The sequence below is a fragment of the Chlorocebus sabaeus genome, chromosome 8, assembly GCF_047675955.1.
Source record: "Chlorocebus sabaeus isolate Y175 chromosome 8, mChlSab1.0.hap1, whole genome shotgun sequence".
In the NCBI taxonomy this organism is placed as follows: Eukaryota; Metazoa; Chordata; class Mammalia; order Primates; family Cercopithecidae; genus Chlorocebus; species Chlorocebus sabaeus.
The window spans coordinates 127,575,366-127,599,739 of record NC_132911.1 but is presented as its reverse complement, the minus strand read 5'-3'; the positions used below and the strand labels follow the sequence as shown (position 1 = coordinate 127,599,739).

General features: G+C 37.3%; 1 protein-coding gene across 3 annotated transcripts in view; it reads right to left on the bottom strand.

Moving 5' to 3' along the window:
• Positions 1-570: 570 nt before the first annotated feature.
• The window catches only part of FAM91A1 (family with sequence similarity 91 member A1), a 104,499-nt gene continuing 80,695 nt past the window's right edge, over positions 571-24,374 (bottom strand). For all 3 annotated transcript variants that reach the window (XM_073018338.1, XM_008001482.3, XM_073018340.1), the window contains exons 16-24: positions 17,933-18,081; positions 16,519-16,653; positions 16,284-16,397; positions 10,995-11,067; positions 10,075-10,224; positions 7,942-8,046; positions 7,295-7,418; positions 5,660-5,729; positions 571-3,503 (exon numbers count right to left, since the gene is read on the bottom strand). In XM_073018338.1, coding sequence (XP_072874439.1) covers positions 3,318-3,503; positions 5,660-5,729; positions 7,295-7,418; positions 7,942-8,046; positions 10,075-10,224; positions 10,995-11,067; positions 16,284-16,397; positions 16,519-16,653; positions 17,933-18,081 — 1,106 coding nt within the window. In that variant the 3' untranslated portion in view covers positions 571-3,317. The remainder of the gene's footprint in view (positions 3,504-5,659; positions 5,730-7,294; positions 7,419-7,941; positions 8,047-10,074; positions 10,225-10,994; positions 11,068-16,283; positions 16,398-16,518; positions 16,654-17,932; positions 18,082-24,374) is intronic.

The following is a 24,374-nucleotide window of genomic DNA, read 5'->3' as shown; positions in this document are numbered from 1 at the left end:
GTTGTACTGGTGGGAAGGGCACATCACCTTTGTAGTATCCTTTCTGATAAAACATAGCCTCAATCTGATCACACGGAAACATCAGACAAACCCACATTGAAAGACATCTTACAAAATAACTGACCGGTACCCTTTCTAACGTCAAGGTCATGAAAGACTGAGACACTGCCACATATATTGGAGAAGATTAATGAGGCACTGATGACTAAATTCATGCGATGTGGTATCCTGGACTGGGTCTTGACAACAAAAAGACATCAGCGGGAAAACTAGTAAAAGCCAAATCAAGTATACAGTTTAGAAAATACTAGTACCAGTGTTAATTCCTGAGTTTTCACAGACCTGCCACAGTTTACAGAAGGTGTCCACATTAGGGGAAGCTCAGTGACGGGTACAGGGAACATCTATCTTTACCACTTTCTGTAAATCTGAAATTACTACAAAATAATTAAGTTTTTTGTGGGTTGTTTGTTTTGTTTTGTTTTAAGTACAGGAAAGCCACAGCACCAAACCATGGTTGTATTTAAAATTAAGACAGGAACTTTCAGAAAATTAAACACATTTTCATAGTAACTTGATCAACACCACAGTTTATTTGTAAACATGTTACATGTGTCAATAATCAAATTGACAACACTTTATAGGTTTCATTGTATAATATTAACATCCTAACAGAAAACGATCCACTGTACTCAAGTTACAGTTTGGTATTTTAAAATCCTTAAATACAAATTGTATTTGAAACACTGAACACAAAAAAGAAACATGAATGGCAGAGAAAACTGAAAACATCAAGTAAAAGAAACCAAGATTCCGTCCCCCCGCAAAAAATATAAAATCATCTGATTACACAATTTAAAAAAGAAATAAAAGGAAATCAGATATTTTTTAATGATATAAAGTTGCATTTCTTCAAACCAATTTTAGACATGAAATTGTACCATATTAAATTCTATGTCTTTTTTTATATTTGTTTTTTTTTTTCTCTTGGTTTCTAAAGAATGTTTGCCAGGGTTTGAATTACATTAAAGAAGCGGGGAAAGAAAGGAAGGAACGTGGTAAAAAGCCAAATGAAATTAACTATTTGCAAAATAATTGGATATAAATTTTTCATGAAATTTCTTTGGCATATAACAAAATCTGCATTTTCAATTTACCTTTTTGTTGAAATGGATCAATACTTGTAAGAGTTAAGAGATTACATGAGTTAATGTATAAGTAAAACAAAGCCAAATTCACAAAGCAAAGCGCAAACATCAGTTTTTCACATTTTGCTAAAAGCTCTAAAAATGCACTCTCCCTCCTTACGAGTACGAGAGGCCTTCAGCTCGGAATCAGATGACTGCTCTTGCCTCATTCAACACAAGAAACCAGAGGAGACCCCATGGTTTTTCAGTACTTTCCCTAAAATTCATGATCACTATTAGGTTCTATTTCTTCCTCCTTCATCTCTCAAAGGAAATATAGCAGCAAAACACTCCCATATTTTAAGCTTTAAATTCACAAACAACTGGGTTCACTGCCAACAACTACAAATGTTCAATTGTTTATTAGTGTACATGTCATTACAGTTGGTTTAGATGGTTACTATAGGAATAAATAAAATAACTACAGTTCATTCAAACAAAGGAAATTAAAATGAGATTAAAGAGCCCTGATCAAAAAAAAAAAAAAATACTTACAACTTTCAGCTGAAAAACTGTAAAAGTTACATACATACATACCTAATGGTACTAGGAATGTACAATATCAATTATTGGAAAAATAAGTGAGTGACTCAGAGTCATAAGAAATTATTTAATATTAGTATTTTTTCTTTTATAGACAAACATAACATACACATGGTTTCTACCTTCTATAAGACAAAGTAGAAAAACCGTTACTGCATTTACCTCAAACACAGCACTGACTGTGCCACAGATAACATGGTCCAAAATATTCAATTCTATAGATAGGCCATGGTATTGAATGCATGGTTAAGTTTTAGGAAAGGCATATATTTCCAGAAGTAAGTATGTTAAATACACAAATATCTATAAATAACAAAAAGTTATCAGCAAAAATGTTTAGGTTATAACATTCCCAAACTTCCTAACATTTTAAGTGTTTTAGATATATGTTGTCTGACCAGTTCGTTTGGTTACAGTTTTAAACTAGCAAACCATTACCCTGTAAGAGGAGCTAAACTAAACTATAACACTGCACAAACTTCCCAAGGAAGGTAACTTGAAAAGTCTAAAAAGTGATTCCAATTATTCCAACTAACATTTGAAATGCTAAAAGAATCAATGACTCAAGAAACACTTTGAAATAATTCCATTTTTCTTTATCATTTTCTAAAAAGGTACTCACATAAATTTAAGATCCAGATTGCTTAAGAGTATGTCTTCAAAGTAGGTTTATCACTAAAGCATTCTGATCCAAAGACATAGTCTTAATGCTTCCAATATGTAATTCTAACCTAAAATCACAATCCTTGGTTTGAAAACATCGAAGCTAAGAAACAAAAAAATAAATCAGGGTGAAAATGTGCAGCAGCTATAGCTACAAGAGTGGAAAATAAACTCTATTTTTTCCATAAAGACTCTATGAAAATATAAAGCCCAAAGTCAGTGACAACAGAAGCCCACATATAAATGGTGTTTAAAAATAGAAAGTTTTCTAAAGCGTCTCATGAGATGTCAATGAATAGTCATAATCTGAGTTAAGACCCTAAAAATCAAGGTTAAGTTATACATAACTATGCTGATTTACATACCTTCTACAATGTCCAACTGACATACATAATTTACAGACACCCACAGGAATTCATAATGCCCTATCATATCATCTCTCAATACTGGATGTTTATTGTTTTATAGTTTTACTACTTTAAGTACCAAGAAGCCTTTTCAGAGGAAGAGTTCCATCTCTTCCCTTGATCCCCCAAAGTATAGGTAACAAAATATAAAATTAAACAAGATTTATGTTTGATAAACTAACATATAAAATTACCATTGCAATTTTCATAGTGACTGCTTATAAACGTAACAGTCATCATAAAGCCTATAAAGAATATACTTAGTTTTATAAAAGAAATGCAGATTGTCTCAAGGTAAAAAACATAGTGCTGGCTGCTAAAAAGCACTTTGTTGCAATAAGATGTGCAATAATGAGCAAAACTTCAGAAAACATGAATATGTCCCCCAAACTTTTTAATATTAGTTAAGCAAGAATTGCACTGCAGCAGCAGGATGCTTTTTAGTGGCTGACACTATAAAGCTAACGTTAAGAAAGAAAAAAGGCAGAAAGTGTGAGCAACAAATGGTGTAACCAAATTATTGCAAATGGAGATTAGCAATAAGAAGTGAGGAAGGTGACCGTCCACTCCATTCTGATAAGACACCATCTTTAAATATTAAGTTTTTCGCAGGAAGTGGAACACCCATGTCAGCATACGATGACTGTGAAAGCAAACTTGAAAAACCGGGCTCTGTGTGAATATCCAATGTTGAAGCACCTTCCTAAAAGATCAAGAAACAAGAGAAATGATATTTAATACTTTACCAAAACCACTTAACTCATGAGAGAGACCTTGATTACCTGAGAAGTGTTAATGGATTGCAAAGCAGTCCAGGAGATGCAAAGATCTACACTGTGAGCCCAAAGCAATCAATGATGGGTATGAATATGTGCAAAAATGACTAGCAAAGTAAAACTGTAGTAAGTCTTTTTAAACAGAAATAAGAGGCTATGAGACTGTGGAAAAAGCAAAAGTTCATTTTTAGAAGACCTGACCTACCCCAAAGTATTACCTAACAGGAGAAAAATCTCTTAAAAAAAAAAAACAAAACTTACAAAGGCCAGGTGCAGTGGCTTGTGCGCCTGTAATCCCAGCACTTTGGGAGGCTGAGGCGGGTGAATCACTTGAGGTCAGGAGTTCAAGACCAGCCTGGCCAACATAGTGAAACCCCTTCCTACTAAAAATACAAAAAAAAAATAGCTGGGCGTGGTGGCAGATGCCTGTGATACCAGTAACTCAAGAGGCTGAGGCAGGAGAATGGCTTGAACCCAGGAAGCAAAGGTTGCAGTGAGCCGAGATCGTGCCACCGCACTCTAGCCTGGGCAACACTGTCAGACTCCATCTCGGGGAAAAAATAAAACAAACAAACAAAAAAACCTTACAAAACACTAAGCACCAGAATAATCCATCTACTCCACGCTTCTCAGATTCATATACTCTGCACAGATCTCCCCCCAGGACTCCAGGCTCAAACATCCACCTATCTGACACTTCGTTTCAGATGTTTCCCCACGCACTCTATACTTAGCATGCCCATCATTGAACTCTCAAATTTTCCCTCACCTCTTCCTCCCCAGTCTTCTCTATTCACATACCCAGCTAATCAAGAAACACAAGAATCATTCATGATCGCTCCCCTTCCTTCCCTTCACAGCCCTAATCTTTTCCTCACATTTAATTCATCATCAAGTTTTATCAACCTATGTCCAAAATATATCCAAATTAGTTTACTTTATTAATTCACTATGGCCAAGGCCTTCACTGCCACAACAGACAGCCCAGTATTGACAGAATTTTGAAATTTTTCAATTTATTGCATCCTTATAAAATTTCCATTTTTGCCTATTTTTATAAAATAGTCCATCAGAAATAACATCTCTCCCCTGTTTAAAAGTCTTCAATCACTTCTCTTTGCACTCAGTGTAAAATACAAGTTCTCTAACATATGCCAGAAGGCCCTGCACACCGTGCCCTGGCCCTCTTCTTCAACCTCACCTCTTGCTTCTACCCTTCTTTCATGAGGTTTCTGCCACACTGGCCTTCATTTGTTTCACTGTTCACTGGACATTTCCCAGACACAGGACATACAGACCTAAGTTCTGCCGGAATATTCTTTTCCAACTTTTTGCATTCAGCTTATATATTATCCTACACCTACTGAAATTAGTTCTACCTGCAGATTTCATCTTAGTTGGCTCCTTCAAAGTACTTATTAAAATCTTTTAGAACTTATGTATCTTAATATTTATCTGATTACTGTCTCCCACAACACTCTAAGTTCCATTAGTATTTTACACATCACTGTTTCCACAGCACTCAGCAAAGAGTCTGGCATAGGTCAGGGTCAAGCATTTAGCAACTCAGTGAATGAAGTAAAACTCCAAAATATTGATTTCCTAATGTTGAATTAGATATTCTGAATAGAAACATTCTATTCTAAAAGTTTACCTATAAATCAAATCTAGAATATTCTTTCTTTCCTTGGGGACGGGGGGAAGACAAAAAGTCCAGAGCACTGGCCTTTGCTGCCTCAACAGACAGCCCATCCTGGCAGCGGAGAATCGCTTTAGTTATTGGGAAGTGCACTATAACCAAAAACTGGCACCTAGCACGGTACATGGCCCATAACAGACACTTAACACATTTCTGTTGAATAAAGCACCAGCACAGAACAAAGAGATCAAGCTTTGGTCTCCAAAGACCTGGCCAGTGAAATGTGCAAGTAGATTAACTTCTTGAATCTCAATGTCTTCATTTGTACAATAAAATTAATGTTTATTTCATATCTTGCTGCTGTGGTGATCAAAAACAAACAGAAGTGTTGTGCATACTTAAAGCTCTGTACAAGTACCATTTGGACTTTTTGGTTTTTGTTACCTGGAATGAGTGAACAAAGTTAAGGACTTGCAGAGAGAGTTTTCTACTGGAATGTAAGAGGTTTTGAAGGCTGGAAAAAAAAAGACAAGAAAAAGTTTAAACATAAAGGCAAGAATGAGTTTCTCATAAGAGTTTAATTTTTAGCAATTTAAATGCATCTATACATCCTGGCTAATCACAAAACATTTTAAAAAACAATTTCAATGTTTCTTATCAATGAAATTTTTGCTTGTTTTAACAATAGGGAGTAGTCATGCATCAAAAGTCCATTTTGAGCCGGGCACAGTGGATCACGCCTTTAATCCCAGCACTCTGGGAGGTTGAGTTGGGTGAATCACAAGGTCAGGAGTTCGAGACCAGCCTGACCAACATGGTGAAACCCCGTCTCTACTAAAAAATATATAAAAATCAGCCGGGTGTGGGGGTGCACGCCTGTAATCCCAGATACTCAGGAGGCTGAGGCAGCAGAATCGCTTGAACCCAGGAGGCTGAGGTTGCAGTGAGCTGAGATTGCGCCACTGCGCTCCAGCCTGGGTGACAGCGACACTCCGACTCAAAAAAAAAAGTCCATTTGAAATAAAATATATAATGTAACTAAAATCAATCTTATCGTTTTAAAAAAATTCAACTATTAGTAAACATAACTACGAAATGAAAGAAAACTTTTCAAATGAAGATTTAGGCACTCTGAGGAATGACAACTACGACATAACCTTCAAACAACCAAAGTAATTGCAAAAGACAACCTGATAACAGATTAAACACACACCAACCCACCTTTTTTCAAATATGTAAGTCAGTAAAAATTATAGTGGTAATCTTTAAAGTTCTATAGTATTTCCATTTTTTATTTATGTATATTATTTTGTTTTCAGAGAATAGATGTTGAAATTGTCAACTGAGTATTCTTCATTTTCTGGTAAAAGCTACATTACGCCACTTAAATGAATTATTGTCCAACTTCATTTTCTGAAATAAGTCAAGAAGATCTTGACTTGTGGATTTCACCTCTCCAAGCCACCTATCGTGACAATTAGATTCAATTATATTCTTTCCTGCTAACCCAGTTTGCCTCAGAACTTTTACAACATTGCCTCTTAGCAGCTACTCACAATGGATCTGTGCTGGCATGTAAGATAAAACCTACATGTCATCTTTAAGGAAGAACACATATTCATTTTAGAAAATGTAGAAAGTGAAGCAAATTTTGTAAAGTCACCATAATTCCACCACAAAAACCGATCACTATTAACAGAATATAACATGAGTGTGTGTATGTTAGGAGTGAGACAAATGCAGAGACATTTTCTGCAGACATACATTTTTTAAAACCCAGGTTCATACTCCATATTGACATGCCCATTCCACCACACCCTCACCTCACCTAGATTACTAAATAAATATAATCAAAACATGTGCCCAAAATGTTTGCCTGTGACTAATTTCTGATCTAGTGAAATTTAATTTTGAAAAATACAGCAAAACTCTTAAACTGGCGATCTCTATTCAATCAACAAATATATACAGAACAATTACTGTGTTCGTGTGTGGAATAAAAGAAAGTAAGATATAGTAACTATTCTCTGACAACTTAAAAATCGATATGAAAATATGACAGTGAATATAAACCCTCACCTCTCTTTTCTGCAAAGGCCATGTGTAGCAATTTTCCTACAAACTTTCTGGTTTAATTCAGAACTGAACAGTGGAATTCCAAAGCACAGCTCAAGAGGAACCCAATCTGCTTCTGTCGTGGCACCTAAGAGAGGATACATAAATTTACTTTATCATATATATCTACTTATATATATTATACATAACGGACAAGGGTTTCTTAACCTGAGGTTCATAGATTACTCCTGCGCCACTGATATCCACCAGTGGGCTTGGCAGGGGAGGAAGAAATTGGAGGGGGCCAGTTAATCTCTAAACAGGACAGGCATATTTTGGGTATAAACGTGTCTGAGAAGGTACACAGCTTTCATCCAATATTCAAGGTAGTCATTTGCCCAAAAAAAGAGTATTGCAAGACATCTGTAAGATGAGAGAATGAATCAAAACATTTACCACAGGAATAAGGTTATTAATAAGTTATTTTCAAGTCATCATTTTATAATACTTGAATTATTTTTCTAAGGATGTAAAAAGGCTTCCTAGAAAACTCTTATTTAAAAGTCTATTATGAATAATAAGAACAGACAAATGGCATGCAAATATCTTAACATAAAAGTTTAACCTCAGAAATTAGTCTAATAAAATTGCAAAAAGTTTTAGCACCATACCAGAGGTTTGCTTTGTTGTTGACTCTATAGTTGCTTCCTCAATGACCATTTCAAATGACTCTGTACTCCCATTTACATCTGAGCCAGAAGCCAAATCAGGTTCTCCTTATAATTAAAGTACACACACACTATTAGGATTCTAGCAGTTAGCAGAAGCTGCCAATAAATCAGTCCTAACATGGAAAAGACTTCAGACAATAGTAATGATGATAGAAAGAAAATGCATAATCCTTGGCTTAAAGAAGTGGTTTTAAACAGGGGAGCAATTCTGATCCCCAAAGGACATGAATGAAGACACGGATGCTATTCAATGAACACTAAACATCTGACCATATACGGGACAATCCTCCACAAAAAATCATCCAGCTCAAACTGCACATAGTGCTGAGGTTGAGAAACCCCAGCCTAAAGAAACCAAAATTCAAAAAGAAGGACACAAGTTACTGAAGCCATTTGCACCCCTGTGGAAATACACAGCCTGATTATGTTATTACTCTTCAAAGTTCTTTTTTGACTCATTATCTTTAGCACAGAAGATCCTCCAAGACCCCTCAGACCTTACCTACTTCTCTACTCTGATCTTCTACTACTGTTCAACAAAGTCTTTCTTTTGGCCACAATGAACTACTGTTTCCTAATTCCCTCTGCCTGAAAGGCTGCCATCCTCTAAAAACACATTATCTTTTGTCTACCTAACTCTTCAATTTTCAAAACTCAAACTTCACCTTCTCTAAGAGGCCTTCTCTGTGCTGTGTTAGCGCTTTATGCAGACCCCATCATAGTCAATAACACCACACTGTATACTGACTCATGCATCTCCTCTCCAGGGTTTTAATCCTTGGAACAACATTGTCTTTTTTATTTCTTTTTCTGTGTGTGTTTGTAGAGACAGGGTCTTGCTATATTGCCCGGGCTGGTCTCAAACTCCTAGACTCAAGCAATACTCCTGCTTTGGCCCTCCCAGAGGACTGGGATTACAGGCGTGAGCCTGTACCTGGCCGTACCTGGCCTGGTCTTATTAAATTGCTCCAGTACCTAAGCAGGTATTCCATAAATGTTTGTGGAATGAATGACATAAAAAAGGACAGCTGTAGTAGACATACTTTGAAATCTCTGCTTAATTAATAGCCCTCTTCTCTAGAAAATGCCCCTATAATATTTGGCAGTCAACTATTTGGCCAAAGACAAGTGAGATAGGGGTAAGTACCTATCTCGATGGGAGCCAATCCAATCTACTGGATGGCAAGTAATCCATCACATTTCCTCAGAATTTCAAACTAAGAGGCTCATGAAATACTGTCAATCAATGGGAGATAATGAAAGATCTCCCAAAGTCAATGGACAAGAACTGGCACCATGGCAACCCAAACCACATATATGCCAATATTATGCCAGAGCAGAAACAACTAGTAAGCATGAGAAGGTGACTTGAAGATGGATTTTCAAATTAAAAAAAAAAAAAAAAGTAAGTGGTATCTAAGAAAAATTAGCTATTGTCAATATGTAGGACAGATTGGAGATAGAAAGGAGAGGCCAGAAAGGCTAAGCAGGGAACGGTTGCAACAGCAAACGTTTAAGGTTTAAACTTCAAGACCCAGACGAGAAGAGCAGTCACAGAGAATTTAAAAGAGAAAGGGGAAGAAATGGACATGACAGACTTATCTAAAGCCTAATCCACAGAACTTGGAAACTAACTGAACATAGTGGAAAAAAGGAAAGAATGAGACAAAGGTAAGATTTTAGACCTAGATAATTAAGACAATGGTGCCTTTTGACAGAAAAAGTTGAAAGGGAAAAACTATTAAGTCAATTTTGGAAACATTTGTATAAAGAGACTAGAGTTTTGAAACCATCACCCTATAAAGCTAACTTAATGCAAAGCCTTATAAACACAGATATGACAGTAAAACGCCCAAAAACCCCAAACCATTCTGTACCCCAATCCTATTTTCTTCATTTGAACAACTGATATTTGTCCAAATGATGTTCTAAAATATTTCCTCATGCTTCAGTGAAAGAATATTGAGTATTCAATAACTCAGCATCCCCACAAAGGTCTGCAGCTTTTCATATAACACTGGGTTAAACTCAAAACCGATTATCTTAATTCAAAGAATCCAACTATTGGCTAACCTCTCTCATCAGAAGCATCACTGAATTTTCTATTTGCAAGTTGGCTGGAAGCATTCAACATGGTGACATATCCACAGAGATGCTGTAAGTCCACTCTGTTCCTTAGTATCTGCAATGCTTTATGAACACCCATATTGACATGAGTGAACTCTACGAACAGAATGGACATCACATTAGTGAACAGTTTCTAATAACACAACGCCAACAGCTTAAACATACTTTATTAAACAACTCTTAGAACTACTTTTATACTTTAATACATCATAATTGATTCCAATAAAGAAGTATATAAAGTTGTTATTCTTACTGAAACTAAAGCTAACAATGTACTTGAAATCACATGCCTAAATTATTTATATCTTAACTCAAGTTCTCATAAATATGTGAACTTACAAAAAAGAAAAATGCTCTATATTCAAATATAAAGAAACCTCTTTTTTCTAATTCACACAATAATCCCCCATGGCAAAGGATCTACTAAGCAGTTTTTGAGATTTTATAAATTTTCAGATCCTGTTGTCACTATCTGCATCTCCAGGTAAACAATTATGTTTTTTCCTTAGACTTTATGAAGTATTAGCCAGTTGTGTGAATGATAAAAAAGGAGAAATAGAGAAAAGTCTTCCGTCTAGGCAGATATCTACTTACTTTCTTTATTCCCAAGACAGACTAGTACTCTTTCAAAAATCCTAAATGGGTCTTATCCTAACAGTTCTTTGTGGATGGCAAAGCACACGACAAAAAACTACCTTTTGCCAACACTCTTTAATAGCAAAGAACCTAGAACCTAAAAATTTTAAGATTTCCTGCCATGTTTTCCACCAAACTGTTGACATGAGTAATAATTAAAAAAAAAAAAAAAAAAAAAAAAAAAAAAAAAAAAAAAAAAAAAAGGTCAATAGATACAATTCAAAAGGTACCTCCTTGTAGTTCTGTTTCATCAAATGGAAATGGGACATGGACAGTTTCTCCTATCCCATGCAAACCATGCCCCTAAACATAAACAAAAGTTAAAAGGTATACAAGAAACCTTCACTTCCAATCACTGATATTCAAAAATAAATAAGATTGTGTGACATAATAGTATATTCCATATTAATACCTCATCAAAATTCAACAATTCTCTATTTTTCTACAGCAAGCAGTGATAATCTTATGTGTGTAATAACCTATAAGGCAATGTTTTCTCAAATTGAATGTATAGGCCAATGCAAAAAAAGGAGGTTAATTTAACAGGTAAACCAGGTGTTAGCCAAATGAAGAGTGAATGAGGCCAAGTTTATTCACACAAAGGTTAGCTAGAGTTCTGAGAAGGAAAAGTGGCAGAAGAATCCCTATAATCACATAGCATACCACAGGTTAAGAGTGCAAAACTCAAAAACCTGCCCTGAAATAAAATATATTCAGAATTACTTGCTAGAATATTATAATTACATGTAATTGAAAACAACCAAAATGTCCACCAACAGGGGACTGGTTAATTAAATTAGGAGACATAACTTCAGTGGAGGTGCATAAGAAAGCTATGACCTGCAATGGAAAGATCTCCAGTTGCTAAATGGAAAAGGTAAGGAGCATATCTGTGTGCAGATACTTGCATATGCATAAAGACACTCTGGAAGGATACAGGAGAAATGAACAGATGAAATTATCTGATTTGGAAGAGAGATGGGGAGTGGAAACTTGGTAGACAGGGCTAGCAGGGGAGTAATACTTTTCTCTATATACATTTTTGTTTGTTTGTTTGTTTTTTTAAGACAGAGTCTTGCTCTGCTACCCAGGCTGGAGTGCAATGGCACAATTTTGGCTCACTGCAACCTCCACCTCCCAGGTTCAAGCAATTACCCTGCCTCAGCCTCCTGAGTAGCTAAGATTACAGGCACCCACCACCACACCCGGCTAACATTTTTTTTGTATTTTTAGTGGAGACTGGGTTTGTCCATGTTGACCAGGCTGATCTCAAACTCTTGACTTCAGGTGATCCACCTGTCTCAGCCTCCCAAAGTACTGGGATTACAGGTGTGAGCCACTGCACCTGGGTTCTATACCTTTTAATAATATTTTATTTTTGAATCATGTGAATGTACTATTAGTTCAAAAATTAAATTTAAAAAATCTGAGTCTACCCACTTCACTCTCATGTTGCAAATGGTAATTCAGTTTCATGTATCACATTCAATTAATATTGTTCATTTGAGTTTTGTTTTAAAGCTTTGTTTATATTTAATTCCAAAATTTGATTTGAATTTGTAGTTGTGTAAAAACAACAAGCATGAAGAACTGAACTTAATGTCTACATGTATTTAGAACTGTTATAATAGAAATTTAATACTGAGGATCTGTAAATTTTTCCCTTTAAGAGAGACCCATACATTATTCAAGTTCAAAAAACCCTGATATATCCAAAGGAAAGCATACTCTTTCCGTTGTTTCATATAACAATTTAAATATATTTCTCAGAGCTCTCTTTGATTCCCTAAACCAGATGGCTGCAATAAATTATGGTTTTAACTAAAAATCTTAATTTGTAACACGTTTAAAATTCCAATAAGGTAAATTTATTTCCATCAAATTTAATTAAAAAGGCATTTTTCTTTAGCAAAAGCAAAAGTCCTTAATAAACACTTTAAAAACAGTACTGTCAGCCTGGTGTGGTGGCTCACACCTGTAAGCCTAGCACTTTTGGAGGTCAAGGCAGGTGGATCACTTGAGACCAGGAGCTCGAGACCAGCCTGGGCAACATGGTGAAACCCTGTCTCTATAAAAAATTAGCCAGGCATGGTGGTGTGAGATTGCAGTCCCAGCTACTACGGAGGCTAAGGCAGGAGAATCTCTTGAGCCTGGGGAAGTCAAGGCTGCAGTAAGCTGTGATCATGCCACTGACTTCAGCCTGGGTGACAAAGTGAGACCGTGTCTCAAAAAAATAAATAAATAAAAACAGGTACTATCTGCTGATTTGGTTGTTTTTCTATCCATATTTTGCATTAGCCCCCACCCAAGAAAAAAAAAAAAACCACCTAATTTAGCTTGACCTACAGAGTACCACCTACAGAAATGACCTTGGCAACCACCACTCTCATTTTACTTTATTCAAAAAAAGATTTGTTACTATAAATTAAGACAGGGTTTCACTATGTTAACCAAGTTGGTCTCCAACTTTTGGACTCAAGCAATTCACCTCAGCCTTCCGAAGTGATGGAATTACAGGTGTGAGCCACTGCACCCAGCCACTCTTCATTTTAAAAGTAAGGAAAACTGAAGCTCATAGAATCACCACCCATTGTTCCTTTACTCTACTTCTACTGCCACTACCAACACAGTAACATTTTCTGAGATCTTCCCATATGCTAAACACAGTGCTCAGTCATTCTTTTCAAAAACCTTAAAAAGATAGGAACTTTATCTCCAGTTTATAGGTAAAGACACAAAAGGTATTTAACTTGCCTAAGATTACTAGCAAATGATGGAACCAAGATCTGAGTTTAGGCAGTCTGACTTAAGTCCATGTCTAGCCCATTCTATGATGCTATCTCCCATGACTACCCCATACTACATATTTCCCCTGGCTAATTTCATCCTCTCATGGTTTCAACTACCATCTACCAGCTGATGCTGACACACTTAATCACTCTTGTCTAACCTCTCATCTGAATTTCAGAATATTTCCAGTTACCACAGGCACCACATAAACACAATGCATCAACTGCCCCATAAATGTGCTCCTCCTCCTGTGTTCCCTAGAGTAGTGGTATCACCACCCTTCTACCTTCACAAGCCAAATACCTCAGAATCTTTATTCCCTCTTCCCATCTCTTTTTCAGATATCTGATCAATTCTATTAATTGTATATTTGTAGTAGTTCTTAAATCCATTTTTCCTTTCAATTCTTATTACCATGTCCTTGATCCAGGCTATCTTTATCTCTTATCTAAACTACTACACACAGTCCTAACTGGTCTTTTTGTTGCAGGTGTCTCCCCACTCCCTTCCATTCTCGATATCATCCCAAGGTTGATTCCTAAAACACATTTGACCATGTTAATCCCAGTTACCCCCCTGTAATTGCTACCATGAATCTACAGGTCAACGTCTCAGCTCCACAGCAGAACACTCAAGGCACGTGGCACTGCAGGGCCCACCTACTTCTTCAGACTCATCTCTGACCACAATTCCCTCACACTCCAACTCACCCCTCAAAAACACCGAACAGCTATTGGCCCTGGCATGCTATGTCACTTCATATTCTTATTTATTTATTCCACAAACACTAACTGGACAACTACTATGACCTCAGCACTGTGCTGGGCACTAGAAAAATAGCAGCAAATTAAAAAAAAAAAAAAAAAAAAATCCTTGCCCAGAGATTTAATCATCCTGACCCCTCCTTTTGTATTCAGTCTGGGTCTCACTTTCTCTAAGGAATCTCCCCTAAGCCCTTCTCCTTGCCCCAAGGCTGGACTGGATACTTCTTTTTAAGTCTATGTAATTCTATTCGATAAACTGAAACTGAGTGCTTATGCGCTTTTTCCCACCATCCTTAAATTCCTTGAAGATGGTGGGCCCTGTCTTATTTGCATATTCACATTAATTAGCACAAAATAAGCACATTCAATTGTTAAGATGGATGAACTGACGAAATTTTTACAGATAACCTATTATGTGCCAGAAAGTGTGCTACACATTTGATACGTACATTTTCATTTCATTCTCTCAATTCTATGAGCATAAACTGCCTACCTTACCATTAGCGGCTATTATTATAAGTGTTTGTTATTATACAATAGATACTGGCATCTCCATGTTATAGGTGGGAAATAAACTGTAAGGTTTATCACAAAATGCCACACAGCCCAATAAGCACACACAGAGGCTCAACATCAGTAACCACAGGGAAAATGTAAATCAAAACTATAATGAGATACCACTCTACACCCCCTAGGGTGGTTATCATCAAAAAGCCACATAATATCAAGTGTCTGTGGGAATGTAAAATGATGCAGCCACTTTGCAAGACAGTCTGGCAGTTCCTTAAATGTTTAAACATAGAATTACCACATGACCCAGTAATTCCATCCCTATATACATATAGCCAAGAGAAATGAAAACATATGTCCACAGAAAAACTTGTACACAAATGTTTATGACAGCATTCTTCATAATGGCCAAAAGGTGAAAACAACCCACATGTCCACCAACTGATGGAGGAATAAACAAAATGTGGCATATCCATACAATGGAACATTATTTGGCCATAAAAAGGAACGAAGTATTGATACAACAACACGATGAACCTTGAAAACATTATGTTAAATGAAGGAAGCCAGTCACAAAAGACCACATATTACATATGATTCCATGCATATAAATGCCCAGATTAGGAAAATCTGTAGAGACAACAAGTAGATTAGTGTTGTTTAAGACTAGGGGGAAGGAGGGGAGTAGTGGTGAGAAAATAGAAGAGTGATCACGAAAGGATGCAGGGTTTCTTTTTAAGGTAATGAAATGTGCTAAAATTGAGTGTGGTGATGGCTGTACATATCTGTGAACACACTAAAACCCATTAAACTGCACAATTTAAATTGGTGAGTTGTACAGTATGTGAATTATATACTCGATACAGTAGTCCCCTTTTATCTGAGGTTTTGCTTTCCATGGTTTTAGTTATTATCTGTGGTCAACCAAGGTCTGAAAATAGTTGAGTATAGTATAACAAGATATTTTGAGAGAGACCACATTCATAAAACTTGTATTACAGTATGTTATTTTCTTATTAGTAATTGTTAATCTCTTACTGTGTCTGATTTATAAATGAAACTTTATCATAGGTATGTATGTATAGGAAAACACACACTATATATAGGGTTACTATTGGTGGTTTCAGGCATCCCGTGGGGGTCCTGGAACATATCCTCCACAGATGGGGAAACTACTGTAAAGCTATTATTAAAAAAAAAAAAATTGTTGTCACACAGCTAGCAGAAGATAGGCTGCAATGCAAACTTGGGTCTAACCTCAAAGTTCATGTTATTTCTGCCACTCCCACACTGCCAAAGGGCCAGGACTAAAATCCACATCTCTGATTTTTTACATTCAACTTTATAAATTTCAAATGACTGATATTTTATTACAACTCAATATAGAAAGCTAGAAAAATTATCATCTTTATAATAAAAACTCAAAATTGATTATTTCAAATAAGATAAATGTACCTGAATTAAAACTGCAGAATGTGTTAAAGCATCATTCAACATCGTGAGCACATTTGAGGTAGGAACTACTCCAGGATCATGACCCCAAGATGTTATTAGCAATCGATCATAACTCTATTGAAAAGAAATTAACAGGTGAAATGGCATTCAGAAATAAGGAAAATATTAAGAAGTTATCTAGCGTACTGCTCACACACACACACACACAAAAACCATCCAAACCTCACACACATACCTGAAATATATCTGGCAGTTTTCGAAGTCTTGTACCTTTGGACAATAAAAGGGATGGTGGTCCTTGTCCAGTGATATGATAAATGTACAGTTTAAACCAGACAGAGCTGACTTCTGGGATAGCTGGTCCAATATGCTACAATCATAGAACAGTTAAGATAAAGTTATAATAAAGTGTTACATAAATGACTGAGAACAGTCTTACAAACAGCAAATCCCTTCACATAAATGTTAACTGTAATTATCCTCATGAAAATAAATTTTAAATGTTTCATTAAAATAGTTTCAATTTTATACTGGAATTAAGAAAGTATGTCTTGTCACTTCAATTAAGAGAATGGACTCTGGAGAAGATTGCCTAGTTTAGAATTTTGGTTTTATCCATCCAGCCGTATCACCTTAAGAAGATTACTTAAGCTCTCTGTGCCTCATTTTGCTCAATCTATAAAATAGCAATAAAGAATCTACCTCAAGAGGATGTTGTAAGGTTGCTGAAAAAGCTTAAAATAGTACCTGGAATATAATAAACTTGATATTAAAGTGTTAGCTATTATTATCATTAATTACATACAATTTTCACAAAAGGAATCACCTACCCTTCCATCCATTTTACCATTTATTCAGCAGTTCATGGATTCCTACCATGTCTGGAGGTTGTGTTAAAGAATAGGAGGAGGTTGGGGGGTGTGCACAAAGAATTATTTTAACAAGGTTAGATGCAAATCTCTTGTTGAATGTTAAAGACAAAATTGGTGTGAAGACAGGATCCTCACTGAGGCAGCTAGAACATAGGCAAATTAACTGTGTACAAGAATCCCTTCCTTTCTGCTACATCATTAAACCCTGCATTATCTAGGAAACCAGGTAAGATGTAGCACTGAAGAACAGCAACATAATCTCCACTCTGAAAATGGCACAGGCCACAACTTCCTTGTTAAGTATACAAATGAATGCAACTGATATATATATATTTTTTTCTTAAGAGTCCAGAAGGAATTTTCACATATAAATTATACAGTTAACCAGAGTTCTAGCTTTCAAGCACCATCTTTTCTTTTCAGCTTATTCAGAATCACAGCCCCACTTCGAAGACATTTAACTTTTCCTAATTAAATTTATCTGATCCCTCAAAATGATGCCAGCTTCCTTTTTGGAGCATCCTAAAACATTTTCTTTAAAATATTCTGTAAATGAATAAATTTTAATCTAATGTGTCACAAGTCACTAGGTGATACATATATAAAATATACCAATTACACTCCACAAATTGAACATATCATCTTACAAAGGCATAAAATACAAAATTGCTTTCTATGATTCAGTGATTTTAATAGTTGGTATCTGCAGATAGACAAGAAAACAAAACTGACGGGACTCATGACACTACCAAGTGGATCCTCCAAGTAGGTCTTTACCTGAGGGGTACAGCTGCTGACAGGCCGGATTTCATTGGTGAGGGGAGCCATGGAAACAAGCAGCGTGTAATTTTTGTTTAGAACTCTGCTGCAAGTTGCAGGGTCCAGACCAAGAAGGCTTTCACAGCGTAAGAGATCCAGAGGAAAACCTGAGTTATGATCAAGCACACACAGAGAATGAAAGACTGACAGTGTGAAACAAAAATGTTGAAGATGCAATATTGATAACTGACTTAAGATTTTAAATTTTCTTTTTAAGGTAGAGTAACTCTATTAAGAAGTACCAAATTTCCTAGGAGACCACCAAGATACTTTAAGATGCAAAGCTAAAACGTTTTATTCTTTCGTCTAGACAGACAATCATCTACTTCAGGTTACTTTTTACTGCAACAAGATGTACTTGTTTTACCGTACTTCCTCTCTCCATCCGGAGCCACTCTACAACAGTGGCATACCACTGACCCTCGAACAGAGGAGTTACAGATGCTGACCCCTGGCACAGTCAAAAATCTGTATAAAACTTCAGACTTCCCAATGACTTAACTACTAATAACCTACTGCTGACTGGAAGCCTTACCAATAACATGAACAGTTGATTAATTCATATTTTATATGTTATATGTACTATATACTATATTCTTACAATAAAGCTAGAAAAAAATCATAAGGAAGAAAAAATATATTACTATTAAGTGGAAGTGGATCATCATAAAGGTCTTTATCCTCGTCTTCACAGTAAATAGGCTGAAGAGGAGGAAGAAGAGGAAGGGCTGGACTTGTTGTCTCCAAGGTGACAGAGGCAGAAGAGCTGGAAGGGGAGGCAGGAGAGGCAGGCACGCTCGGCGTAACTTTACGGAAACACACTGTAAGTTCCCTCTAACTTTCTTGTTTCTTAACGTATCTAAAAATGTCTCTATACAGTATCAATTCTTCTTCTGCCATCTGCTTTAGTTTCAGTGTCTGTATCATAGAAGAGGGCACAGAAGTCAAAAGCAGTCTTGAATAATCAGAACCCTGCCAGACGCTGTAATGTCGATTTGTTTTCTGGCACTGCTTTTTCTATGTCTTCCTCACTGTCTGGCACTCATTTGGAAGCACCCATCTTCATCAAGGTGTCTATCTATTAGCTCTTGAATTTCAAGACCCATATCTTTTTTTTTTTGTTTTTGAGACGGAGTCTCTCTGACGCCAGGCTGGAGTGCAGTGGCACCATTTCAGCTCACTGCAACCTCTGCCTCCCAGGTTCAAGTGATTCTCCTGCCTGTCTCCCGAGTAGCTGGGACTACAGGCGCCGCCACCACGCCCAGGTAATTTGTGTATTTTTAGTAAAGACAAGGTTTTACTATGTTGGCCAGGATGGTCTCTATCTCCTGACCTCATTATCTGCCCACCTCGGCCTCCCAAAGTGTTGGGATTACAGGCAGGAGCCACCACGCCCCAGCCAAGACCGGTATCTTAAAACGCTTCAGGCTGGGCGCAGTGACTCATGCCTGTAATCCCAGCACTCTGGGAGGCCGAGGTGGGCGCATCATGAGGTCAGGAGATCGAGACCATCCTGGTCAACACGATGAAACCCCGTCTCTACTAAAATACAAAAAATTAGCTGGGTGTGGTAGCACATACCCGTTGTCCCAGCTACTCGGGAGGCTGAGGCAGGGGAACCAGTTGACCCGGGAGGCAGAGGTCGCAATGAGCCGAGATTGTGCCACTGCACTCCAACCTGGATAACAGAGCGAGACTCTATCTCCAAAAAAAAATTTAAAAAGCCCTTCACTCCCCACCTTTTAGCCATATCCAAGATCTCTTTCATTATTTCCTAGATTAGCTCTGTTGTAAACCCTGTGAAGTCAGGTACAACATCTAGACAGTTTTCTCCAGCAGAAATGTATTACTTTAGGCTTGGCTTTCACAGCTTTTTCTAAAACAATGATGGCATCTTCAGGGGTGTAATTCTTCCAGACTTTCATGAGGTTCTGTTAGAGTTCTCTTCCATAGTGCAGACAATCCTTTCTATAGAGTACTGTGGGTAAAGAGCCTTAAAGGTCACTATGACCCCCTGATTTAGAGGCTGAATCAGAGACTGTGTTTGGGGCAAGTAGATCACTTCAATGTCTTCAGTGTTGAATTCATGCGGGTTCTGCGTGGGTTAACCAGGACCACTGTCCAGTACCAAAAGAACTTTAAAGGCAGTTCCTTACCAGCAAGGTACTTCCTGACTTCAGGGACAAAACATCAAAGGAACTAGTCCAGAAAAGGGGTTCTTATTGCCCAGGCCCTTCTGCTGTACAGCCAAAAGACTGGCAGCTGGCATTTATCTTTTCCCTTCAAGGCTCAGTAGCTTTATAGATAAGGGCAGTCCTGACCAGAAACCTGACTACATTTGCACAAAACGGTAGTAAGCCTGTCCCTTCCTGCCTTAAATCCTGGTGCTCATTTCTCTTCCTTATTAATAAATGTCCTTTATGCCATTTTTTTCCAGAACAGGACACTTTTGCATGCATTAAAGACCTCTTCAGGCAGATATCCCTTCTCCTCAATGATTTTCTTAATGGTATCTGTATTACTCCGTTCTTGCATTGTTATAAAGAAATACCTCAGACTGGGTAATTTATGAAGAAAATAGGTTTAATTGGTTCATGGTTCTGCAGGCTGTACAGGAAGCGGAATGGCCTCTGCTTCTGAGGAGGCCTTAGGAAGCTGACAATCGTGGCAGAAGGTGAAAGGGAAGCAGGCACATCTTAACATGGCCGGAGCAGAAGGAAGAGAGAGATGGGGAAGGTGCAGACACTTTTAAACAACCAGATCTCATGAGAACTCACTATCGTGATGACAGCTTTGGTGGGCGGGGGTGAGGAGGGGGTGTTTAACCATGAGAAACTGCCCCCATGATCCAATAACCTCCCACCAAGCCCTACCTCCAACACTGGGGATTACAATTAGACATGAGATTTGGGTGGGGACACAGATCAAAACATACTAGCATGTGGGAACTCATCTGCTGCCTCTCGGTCAACAGAAATTTCTTCTCCTGCTATCTTAACAGTTTTTAAGCCAAATCTCTTAAAATTATTAAACCATCCCTTGCTAGCATTAAATTCTCCAGCTTAAGAGAATATTAATTATCTTTCATTTGCTTTGTCATAATGACTTTGCTTTTTCTCAAATCATATTAGAGTCTATAGGTATGCCTTTCTTATAGCAATCCTGCACTGACATAAAAGCTGCATTTTCAATATGAGAAAAAGAAAGTATTTTACAAAAAGTGCAATGTTTTCATGCCTGTTGGCATAGAGGTACAAACAGCTTCATAAATTTCCTTCTCTTATTTAACAATCGTCTTTTACACTGATTTACCTATCCTGAAATGATGGGCAACTACAGCTGCAGAGCTCAATCTACAGTACATACCATGCAATTCAACTTTTTCTTGTAATGTTACGACTTTTCTCTGCTTCTTGGGAGAATTTCCAGTATCACTAGTGGCTCTCTGTATGGCTCCCCTAGTGTTATTCAAGGTTTATGGTACTGCACTAAATCAATGAAAAATGTGAGAGAACCATGAGAGATCACTTTTAACTGTAATGGGCAATTTAACGTAAAGACACATTGCTCACCCAAAGATGATCAGTGTCACGGAGTATTTTAAGCAGGTACTCAAGTAGATACAACACTTGAGCTCATCACAAGAGCAACAAGAGATACCTACAAAATTATTACAGTAGTATAATATGTACTACAGGTAATTTTATGCAGTTATGGCTTAATATTATATGTTTCCATTTATTTACATTTCTCTCAACTGCAATGTCGCTGTGCAATCTGTAAATGTGTGCATTAAGTTCTGATATGTTTGAATGTTTTATAATGGATCTGTATATATTTTATGGTAATAAATGACAAAATAGACTAGTATCTACATGTATTTTATACATACATGACATGTCTAACTTTTCCTTAACTTCTTCGACATCTGGTTTGCCTACAAGTTTTTTCAAATCATCACAAATTTCCAAAAAATGTTCTAATACGTTTACTCATAAAAATCAGTCCATAAGTGGATGTGTGCAATTCATAGCCATGTTGTTCACTTGTCAACTGTATTACGAAAGCCTAAGACCCAGGAGAAGCCATGTGCTTCTCTCCTCCAGTTTCCGATCTCTACAAAGAGAATCACGGCCAAGTCCTCATTTTAGTATAGGGGCAAGAGCTCCTCATTTGGAAATGTGCATCCTAGATTTCCGGTCCATAAAGCATGAACTCACTCAACATACAACAGATTTTCAGCATTCTTATTCTTAATCCTTTTGAAAAATACCAAATCCTATTGCTCTCTAAAAAGAAATATTTAATGTTAAAAGAAACTTCCGAAGATCAAGGTAGCTACCTCCTCCTTCAAGCAAGAATATATCTAAAAATACAGATACATATATATATATATAATGGCCTCCTGAAAATGCCTAGAAGCAATGAACACAACTAACACCAGTATCTTGGTCTCTAATAGCAATCCCCAGTAAAAGAAATTAGGCTTCTAGGAAAAACGGCTGATTCCAGGACTGAGGCAGAATAAACACACAATAAGATCTTATTGCTTGGCCAGAAAGTAAAGAATTGCTTAGGGGAGAAAACTGGAGGCATGTCATAAGGAGAAAGGAGACAGGAGCAAGCTTAAAGGAAATTCTCACGGCAAAATCTGAGAAAACTGGGGCACAAAAATAATTGAGAGGCAACAATGACTAATCACAGACTACTAAAAAAATAAGAACTCCTAAATTCATACAGAGAATACGAGAGAATGCCTGGTCACAACTGTTAAATACGGCAGAAGTGCTAAAGTGGGGGAAAAATTACCACTCTCCAACCATCGAAATACAGAATGGTTCAGGCAAGAACCACCAAAGGATTCTAAATCTAGGAGGAAACACTGATGAGGAGTGGGATATCTGCATGGCCTCAAAGTATCTCCCCACAGATTGCTTATCAGTTGTAAGGGAAAAAAAATAGTTGACTATACAGTGGAAAAATCAGACAATCCATTAACTGGGTGATCAAAATTAACATAACCAATGAAGGGTAGATGGAAAGCATTGGGTGTGAGGAAGGGGGATGACAGGGTGAGGTACTGGATAGCAGATCACAGAATGTTTAACCACAAGGTCAGCATATTTTCTGGGAGGGGTCCTAAAGCAAGGGATACACCTTGCTCAGGTTGAGGGTGAGACAAAGTTCACGGAGCTAGAAGGACAGAAGCTTAAACAAGCTTCGGCTAACAAGCATTTTGTTCTGATTGATAATTCAGAACAGGCAGTTCGGCCCACTGCTTATGAAGCAAAGCAAGGGAATGTGGAGGATCTGTTTCTGACCTTGTCACAGGTGAACAGAAAGCAGCGGGGAATTCACCTTTGAATCTCATCTAAGTCATGGGGAAAAAGTGTGTCCTTGCACTAAGCCCCTTCCCAAAACACAGAAGGGTGAGGGGATGTCTTAACCTTCAGGCAAAATTCAACATTATCAATGTCAAGTATAGATAATACTTAATATATACTAAAACAGGTAAGAAGTCCAAAGATTTCATGGTGGTTAGAACACATTTCTAATAGCTTTACAACTGTGATTGCTTTCCTACAAATGTGGTTTAATTCCTAAACATTTCCACAGTACTAGGCTGCCAAATTATGAACAGTGGTTTTTATGTCTGACTTACACTAATCACAGTTAAACAATGTATTTTTAAAGACAAAGATACCTGGGGGGGAAATCATGCTTATAAAATGAGAAAAAAATAGACCAAACATCACTGTTATTTACAAGCAGTGCCCCATGCTATTTGAAATCAAAGGATTAAGGACTCTTAGGACTAAGAAACTAGTTCCACGTATAACAGAGTTTGCTTGTATAGTATCACAACGCTTTTGTTTTATAATGGATAACAAGTACTACATGATATACTCAAAGTATAAATTATTAGTAACATAAAAATAAAATTCTTTTTACTCAAACAAGATGCTTAAAACACCAACACTAGAGGATTTCTTTTTTTTCTTCTGAGACGGAGTCTCAGTCTGTTGCCCAGGCTGGAGTGCAGTGGCGCCATCTCAGCTCACTGCAACCTCAGCCTCCCAGGTTCAAGCAACTCTCCTGCCTCAGCCTCCCGAATAGCTGGGATTACAGGTGCCTGCCACCACACTTGGCTAATTTTTATATCTTTAGTAAAGAGGGGTTTCACCATGTTGGTCAGTCTGGTCTCAAACTCCTAACCTCAAGTGATCTGCCCACCTCGAGCTCCCAAAGTGCTGGTATTACAGGCATGAACCACCACGCCCGGCAGAGAATTTCGTTTCTAAAAAAAGAGTAAGGTTCAGTTACCAAGCCCAGTACCTGCAGAAAGCAACATTTCTCAACAGGGCGAGCATGAAGCCTTAATGCCCTAAGATAACCTCTA